This window comes from Brachyistius frenatus, unplaced genomic scaffold (genome assembly GCF_029030835.1).
Source record: "Brachyistius frenatus isolate BFR_SWC_R1_liver_20210118 unplaced genomic scaffold, ASM2903083v1 Contig_504, whole genome shotgun sequence".
Taxonomy (NCBI): domain Eukaryota; kingdom Metazoa; phylum Chordata; class Actinopteri; family Embiotocidae; genus Brachyistius; species Brachyistius frenatus.
The window spans coordinates 91,434-100,531 of NW_027211103.1; the positions used below are offsets into that span (position 1 = coordinate 91,434).

The 9,098-nt window shown below is 42.5% G+C and overlaps 1 protein-coding gene across 2 annotated transcripts in view; it reads right to left on the minus strand.

Moving 5' to 3' along the window:
- fasn (fatty acid synthase) overlaps positions 1-7,134 on the minus strand; it is a 48,425-nt gene extending 41,291 nt beyond the window's left edge. For both annotated transcript variants that reach the window (XM_069687915.1, XM_069687914.1), the window contains exons 1-4: positions 7,004-7,134; positions 3,621-3,773; positions 3,346-3,519; positions 347-547 (exon numbers count right to left, since the gene is read on the minus strand). In XM_069687915.1, the coding sequence (XP_069544016.1) occupies positions 347-547; positions 3,346-3,519; positions 3,621-3,773; positions 7,004-7,130 (655 nt within the window). In that variant the 5' untranslated portion in view covers positions 7,131-7,134. The remainder of the gene's footprint in view (positions 1-346; positions 548-3,345; positions 3,520-3,620; positions 3,774-7,003) is intronic.
- Positions 7,135-9,098: the final 1,964 nt, after the last annotated feature.

The following is a 9,098-nucleotide window of genomic DNA, read 5'->3' on the forward strand; positions in this document are numbered from 1 at the left end:
CACACACACACAGACAGACACACACACAGTTCAAACAATACGACTACTGTGAAATAAACAGTGAACAGATGAACTTTAAGACTCTGCAGCTGACAGCAAAACAAAACGATGCACATGACGGGTCGGATCTAGAATTCTGTAAAATATTTTAATTTAGAAAAGTGTGTTTTTAATAATAATTTATTCTACTAATGATAAAATAATCTCCTCATCCAGCCCATCAAGGTCCAGTTACCTGCTCACAACTTAATTTATTAAATATCATTTCACCTTCACTATACTAAACTACAGATCGGACCAGGAGCAGGGGAACTTCCTGTTGGTAACTTCTGACTTCCTGTTTTACCTGCTGAGTCGAAGGACTTGCAGGTCCCCTCTGGACTGAGCATGCCCAGTTTCATGAACTGCACCGAGGTGTTGGGTTTGAGCAGCAGGTTGACTCCTCCCACCACGGCGGCGTCACAGTGGCCCTGACGGATGGCGTGGAAGGCGTTTTCTAGAGCCAGCAGGCTGGAGGAGCAGGCGGTGTCGATGGCGGTGCTCGGGCCTGCGGGGGGCGGAGGGGAGGGCATTAGAGACAGAGACCTTCTGACCACAGGAGGACCCCCGGAGGTATGGGACGACCAAAGTCTCACTTCAATCTAGAAATGACATGGTCTGTTTGAGTGCTGCTGATGTCAGCAACAGTTTCAGTGTATTTATCTGTAAAAGAAAGTGAGAAAGACTCAAACTGTTCTTTCAAGTACGTTTCCTTTTTCCTGTCTTTCCCATCCTGCGGCCGTTATAAAAATGTTATAAACACGTTACAAACACGTTACAAACACCTTATAAACACGTTACAAACACTTTACAAACACGTTACGAACACTTTATAAACACGTTACAAACACGTTACGAACACTTTACAAACACGTTACGAACACTTTACAAACACGTTACGAACACTTTACAAACACGTTACAAACACCTTATGAACACGTTACAAACACTTTACAAACACGTTACAAACACCTTATGAACACGTTACAAACACTTTACAAACACGTTACAAACACCTTATGAACACGTTACAAACACTTTACAAACACGTTACGAACACGTTACAAACACGTTACAAACACCTTATGAACACGTTACAAACACTTTACAAACACTTTACAAACACGTTACGAACACTTTACAAACACCTTATGAACACGTTACAAACACTTTACAAACACGTTACAAACACCTTATGAACACGTTACAAACACTTTACAAACACGTTACAAACACTTATTACAAACACTTTACAAACACGTTACGAACACTTTATAAACACGTTACAAACACGTTACGAACACTTTACAAACACGTTACGAACACTTTACAAACACGTTACAAACACTTTACAAACACGTTACGAACACTTTAGAAACACGTTACAAACACCTTACAAACACGTTACAAACACTTTACAAACACGTTACGAACACTTTATAAACACGTTACAAACACTTTACAAACACGTTACGAACACCTTATAAACACGTTACAAACACCTTATAAACACGTTACAAACACTTTACAAACACTTTATAAACACGTTACAAACACCTTATAAACACGTTACAAACACTTTACAAACACGTTACGAACACTTTACAAACACGTTACGAACACTTTATAAACGCGTTACGAACACGTTACAAACGCTTCATGAACGCATTACGAACACGTTACAAACGCGTCATGAACGCGTTACGAACACGTTACAAACATGTTATGAACGCGTTACGAACACGTTACAAACATGTTATGAACGCGTTACGAACACGTTACAAACGCGTCATGAACGCGTTACGAACACGTTACAAACATGTTATGAACGCGTTACGAACACGTTATAAACACGTTATAAATGCGTTACAAACACGTTACAAACATGTTATAAACACGTTATAAACATTTTATCAACACATCAACACGTTATAAACACGTTATAAACACGTTATAAACACGTTACAAACACGTTACGAACACGTTACAAACGCGTTACAAATGCGTTATAAACGCGTTACAAACATGTTATCAACACATCAAGTTATAAACACGTTACAAACACGTTACGAACATGTTATAAACGCGTTACGAACACGTTACAAGCATGTTATAAACATGTTATTAACATGTTATCAACACGTTATCAACACATTACGAACACGTTACAAACACGTTATGAACGCGTTACGAACACGTTAGAAACATGTTATGAACGCGTTGCGAACACATTACAAACATGTTATAAACGCGTTACGAACACGTTACAAACACGTTATAAACACATTACGAACACGTTACGAACGCGTTACAAACACGTTACAAACACGTTATAAACACGTTACGAACACGTTACAAACACGTTACGAACACGTTACAAACACGTTACAAACACGTTATAAACACGTTACGAACACTTTATAAACACTTTATAAACACGTTACGAACACTTTATAAACACGTTACAAACACTTTACAAACACTTTATAAACACGTTACGAACATGTTATAAACGCGTTACGAACACGTTACAAGCATGTTATAAACATGTTATCAACACGTTATCAACACATTACGAACACGTTACGAACACATTACAAACACGTTATAAACGCGTTACGAACACGTTACCAACACGTTACGAACACGTTATAAACTCGTTACGAACACGTTACCAACACGTTACGAACACGTTAAGAATGCATTACGAACACGTTAGGAATGCGTTACGAACACGTTACGAGCACGTTATAAACTCGTTACGAACACGTCATGAACGCGTTACAAACACGTTACGAACACGCGTGTAGCCTGTCGGCTTTTGTCCTGTTTGTTGTTGACTTGTTGTTTGTCTCGGTTGTGTTTCTTCTTTCCTCGTCATGTCCTAAACTTTCAATAAACAAAAACAAAATCCTGAGCGAGTGCGCGTGTGTGTAAGCGAGTGTGAAAGCGAGTGTGAGAGCGATCGTGTGTGTGTGTGTGAGTGAGTGTGTGTGCGAGTGTGTGTGTGAGAGCGAGTGTGTGTGTGTGTGCGTGTGTGTGCGCGCGAGTGTGTGTGTGTGTGAGAGAGCGAGCGTGTGTGTGTGTGTGTGTGTGTGAGAGTGTGTGTGTGTGTGTGTGTGTGTGTGTGTGTGTGTGTGTGTGTGTGTGTGTGTGTGTGTGTGTGTGTGTGTGTGTGTGTGTGTGTGTGGCAAGTGTGTGTGTGTGTGTGTGTGTGTGTGTGTGTGTGTGTGTGTGTGTGTGTGAGCGAGTGTATGTGTGTGGTTGTGTGTGTGAGAGCGAGTGTGTGTGTGTGTGTGTTCATACCACTGAAGTCAAAGAAGTAGGACAGTCTGTTGGCCAGCATGGCTCTCTGGCAGCCCGTCATGCTGTATCCCAGCAGCTCCTCTGGATCTCTGCTGAAGGCCTCGCCGGCCTCCGAGCCGCTCACCCCGATGTAGACGCCCGTTTTACTGCCGCGCAGCGCGGCCGGGTTCAGACCTGCATCACAGTGTTTCAGTGATTTAACCAGTTTCACCATCAGACCCCTCATCACCGTTTAAATATAGAATATAACTTTCAGTTTGACCCAGCCTCCTCACCTCCATCCACGATGGCCTCGTAGGTGATCTCCAGCATGAGGCGCAGCTGGGGGTCCATGGTGTTGGCCTGTTTGGGGTGGACCCCGAAGAAGGCAGCGTCGAAGTGACTGATGTCCTTCAGCTTCCCGTTCCTCTTCGGAAGACCATACAGACCTGGAGGACAGAAGAGGAGAGCACTGTAATTAAAAATGTAAATAACTCTTCAAACAGGAAGTTCAGGGTACAGAGTTTATGTCATGTGACCAAAAAACATGACATAATTTAACACGAGAAGGAAAGAAGAGATCCAGCAGGTTGAGATGACGAGACTGTTTATAAAAGAGTTCGTAGCTTCAGGTCTGTAAAATGGTTCTGATCCAGAAGTGTCTTCAGCTGCAATACCAGCGAGTGCCACTAGAGGTCGGCTCCAAAAAGCCTCCGGCTCCATAGACTCCCATTCAACTTCTCTCATCAAATCCAAAGTGAATAAAATGTGTCCATCAGTTATCTCGGTGTTGTTAGCTAAAGTCACTCCTTCTTATTAGTTTTCTGGAGGTCCATCTGAAAATAATCCCTCATTCATTAGAAAAGAAGATTCAAGAAGACCTGTTTTTGGGGGCGTGTCTGTTTGATTGACAGGCCTGCGGTGCAGTCAGGTTACAGCTATCGGTGGGCGGGACGTAGTATCGTCAGGTTTCCGATCAGATCGGTCAGATCCACCGTTGGCTCCTCCCCCAGCTCGTCCAAATATGGTCACTTCCTGCTCCAAACCGCTCTGAACTAACGGTGACGGGACAGAATCTGAACTGGAGGATTCATAACGTTCACAAACTGACGATGACATCACTGATGGATGATAGTTGATGACATCACTGATGGTTGTATCAAACAGAAAGCAACATAATTTGTGATATTTTGGGAATAAGTTTGTGTACTTAATCGCGTTGGTTTGAGCAGTTTCCTCTGAATACAGAGACATCAAATAGGAATATTCAACTCTTTCTAAACTTTATTTAACTGTTGTCATCAGACATCAGAGTTCTTGTTCTGTGAACCGACTGCACACAAACAGGAAGTTGTTCACTGAAACCGTTCAGTTTCTTCTGCTGTACAAATCAATAAGAAGAGAACCTGAAGAGACAAACCGTCTGTCAGCATGATCCAGTTACGTCTCCAGACGGTGGACAGAACCAGCTGAGTCCTCAGACAGACCACGGCTGGGATTTAGTATTATTTCCTGAGGACCCTACGACTGCTTTGTCCTCTCCCCTCCTCTCTGTCCTCCGTCCTCTCCCCTCCTCTCCCTCTCTGTCCTCCCTCCTCTTCCTCTCTGTCCTCCCTCCTCTCCCTCCTCTTCCTCTCTGTCCTCCCTCCTCTCCCTTCTCTCCCTCCCTCCTCTCTGTCCTCCCTCCTCCTCTCCCATGAAGCTGGTGTGTGTGCGCTCTCAGCAGCTTCAGCTCCTTTCAGCTCAGGACTGAGAGGTCCAGCTGGTTGCCAGGCGATGACAAACCTCTCTTTTATTCAAACCCGGGAGAAAAAAAAGAAAACGACAAAGGATTGGAAACAGCGGAGAGCAGAGGGAGAAAAAAAATTTAAAACATAAAGGAAAGACCAGAGCAGGACGGAGGGAAGCAGGAGACATGCTGAGACCCATGAGACAGAAACACGTCCGTCCCTTCAGTCGTTGGACGGACGCCAGTCCGGCACAGTTGTCCAGTGAAAAAGGTGAACGTGGTTCAACTTTGCAGCCGTCATCCAGTAAGAAGCTGCATCGGCCAATCAGACACAGGAGGTGGAGACCGGGACATCGACCTGCTGTTTGTTACATGACGGTTACGAACTACATTTTTACATCTAAAAATGTTCTTACAGAGAAGTTACAGGCTGTCTGCACAGATAATCAGGTGATGACCTAAACCCTCAGGGGGAAAGTGGAAGGATGTCATCATCAGGACAGACAGAGAGTCTCATCAGGGAGACCGACAGGATGAGGATCCACCCTGAAGCCTCAGAGGACATCAGGGAATAAATACACAATCTGCAGCACACCTTGTCCTTTTAAATATTGATTTATGGAAATGAAAGAGCTTTAACATGCGTGGAGGGGATTCTGGAAGGACTGTGCCCCCTTCAGCTCTGAGACATGTACATCTTTAAACATGTTTAAATCCATGTTCACCCTCTCACACCGCTCAGTGCAGGAAAGAGGCTCACATCAGCCGTGGGGATTCATGAGCAGATCGTTAAAGAGGCCCCAAACAACAAAATCAGGAATACATTTTTCTTTAACAGAGCAGGAAACACTTATTTGATCTCAATGTATTTCCCAATATGTTGAATAAAAAAAATGGTTAGAATGAGGATCACTTATTATGATAAAGTTATATAATCAGACTGTCTATTATACAAGGAGCTATGAAACAGTTCGGAGAGTCTGTGATGCACACGGAGGACCAACAACCTTCATGAGGAAGTATTCAGAGTTCAACATCATGAGTTCCACACGTTAACGTGACCGTTGGTACGTAAACATTCGTGACGTCACCGTGGAAACCTGAAACTGGAGCAGAGAAACAACAGATTTTGGGGAACAAGATCTTCAACACGCCCCTTTTCAACGTGTGTTGTCATGTTGGAGAAGCCTGTTGCCATGGCGACACAGTTCAGGTCCACAGTGAATGTTCTCCTCAGAAGATCCCAGTAGAACTCAGTGTTGACGGTCTGACTCTGAAAACCCAGCTGGTGTCTCCTGACCTGACGCCTTCTTCGGTCTCAGACAGTGAAGCTCCGCCCCTCTTGAAACGTGATGTCGCCCGGCTCATCGCTTCATCGCCGTAGACTTTCTGAAGACTTTCAAGGGTCTCTACTGACCGTTTACAGTTTGACCCAAAATCTGATGTTTCTCTGCTACAGTTTCAGGTTTCCACGGTGACATCACAGATGTTCACGTACCAGTGGTCACGTTAACGTGAGGAATTCAGTGCTGATGTTGATCGAGACGACACTGTGAATACTTCCTCGTGAAGGTGGCAGTCTTCCCCTGCTCTGGAACCATCTCAGAACTTTTAACCCATTCTCGTATAAGCAGGTGCAGATGAAACCCACTTTATCCCAGCTGACGTTGGGGTCCACCCAGGAAGGGTCACCATCCCTTCACAGGGCCAACAGTCACACATATCGCCCATTTACAATCACTAATCAACCAAACAGGCATGTCTTTGGACTTTGGGAGGAAGTCAGAGCACCCGGAGAGAACCAGAACCGTCTTGTTGTGGGGTGGCAGTACAAACCATTCAGCTGCCCAGTTATGTTGTATTTGAAATCAAATATAAATATTTGTTTTACAAAAAAACCAACTGAGGAAATGTCCCACTAATGAAACCGAGCGTCCTGTGAGGTCTCACCTGGTTTCCACCGCCGGTCGTCCTCTGTCACCATGTCCACACCGTTGATGAGGTTTTCCCAGAATTCCTCCAGGTTACTGGACTCCGGCAAACGGCCCGATATCCCGGCTATGACGATCTCATCCATTCTGGATCACTGTGAACACAGACAGAGAGGAACCAATCAGTGATGGATTCTTTGTCTAAATCCACATTTTAAACACAACATGACTGTGATACTGTTGGCTGATCCATTGAGTCCTCAATCCAACCAGGCAAGACTCTATAATAATAATAATCAGCACTGGGCCGGAACTCCGACGGACCCTCTGCTCCAGTCAGACTCTTCCATCAGTGCACATTTATACAATATCTAACCAAAAACAAAATATTACACTCTCCAGCATGCTCAGAAGACGCTAAATTTTAATTACACACCAACAATTCACAACACAGGTTATTTCATGGCACTTAACACAGTAAAGTTAATTGTTACAATGGAACATTATGACATTATACAGAGAAACCCAATAATTAAACAATTCCCACATAAGCCACGAGGGTAAAAAAAAAACAAAAAAAAACTCCTCTTTAAAAAGGGAGAAAAACTTCCAAAAGAGGGAAGAAAAACTCTCTTTTAACAGAAGAAACCTCCAACAGAAGGAAAAACGCTCTTTTAACAGAAGAAACTTCCAACAGAAGGAAGGAAAAACTCTTCTGACAGAAGAAACCTCCAACAGAATGAAGGAAAAACGGAAAACTCTCTTTTAACAGAAGAAACTTCCAACAGAAGGAAGGAAAAACTCTCTTTTAACAGGAAGAAACCTTCAACAGAAGGAAAAACTCTCTTTTAACAGAAGAAACTTCCAACAGAATGAAGGAAAAACGAAAAACTCTCTTTTAACAGAAGAAACTTCCAACAGAAGGAAGGAAAAACTCTCTTTTAACAGGAAGAAACCTTCAACAGAAGGAAAAACTCTCTTTTAACAGAAGAAACTTCCAACAGAAGGAAGGAAAAACACTCTTTTAAGACAAGAAAACTGCAACAGAAGGAAGGAAAAACTCTCTTTTAACAGAAGAAACTTCCAACAGAAGGAAGGAAAAACTCTCTTTTAAGAGAAGAAACCTCCAACAGTAGGAAAAACTCTCTTTTAACAGAAGAAACCTCCAACAGAAGGAAAAACTCTCTTTTAACAGAAGAAACTTCCAACAGAAGGAAGGAAAAACACTCTTTTAAGACAAGAAAACTCCAACAGAAGGAAGGAAAAACTCTTTTAACAGAAGAAACCTCCAACAGTAGGAAGGAAAAACTCTTTTAACAGAAGAAACCTCCAACAGTAGGAAAAACTATCTTTTAACAGAAGAAACCTCCAACAGAAGGAAAAACTGTCTTTTAACAGAAGAAACTTCCAACAGAAGGAAGGAAAAACTCTCTTTTAAGAGAAGAAACCTCCAACAGAAGGAAAAACTCTCTTTTAACAGAAGAAACCTCCAACAGAAGGAAGGAAAAACTCTCTTTTAACAGAAGAAACATCCAACAGAAGGAAAAACGCTCTTTTAACAGAAGAAACTTCCAACAGAAGTAAAAACTCTCTTTCAATAGAAGAAACTTCCAAATGAAGGAAGGAGAAAACTCTCTTTTAAGAGAAGAAACTTCCAACAGAAGGAAGGAAAAATGATCTTTTAACAGGAAGAAACTTCCAACAGAAGGAAGGAAAAACTCTCTTATAAGAGTAGAATCCGCCGACAGAAAGAAGGAAAAACTCTCTTTTAACAGAAGAAACCTCCAACAGAAGGGAAAAACGCTCTTTTAACAGAAGAAACCTTCAACAGAAGGAAGGAAAAACTCTCTTTTAAGAGAAGAAACCTCCAACAGAAGGACAAACTCTCTTTTAACAGAAGAAACTTCCAACAGAAGGAAGGAAAAACTCTCTTCTAAGAGAAGAAACCTCCAACAGAAGGAAGGAAAAACTCTCTTTTAACAGAAGAAACCTCCAATAGAAGGAAAAATGATCTTTTAACAGAAGAAACTTCCAACAGAAGGAAAAACTCTCTTTTAACAGAAGAAACCTCCAACAGAAGGAAAAACGCTCTTTTCACAGAAGAAACATCCAAC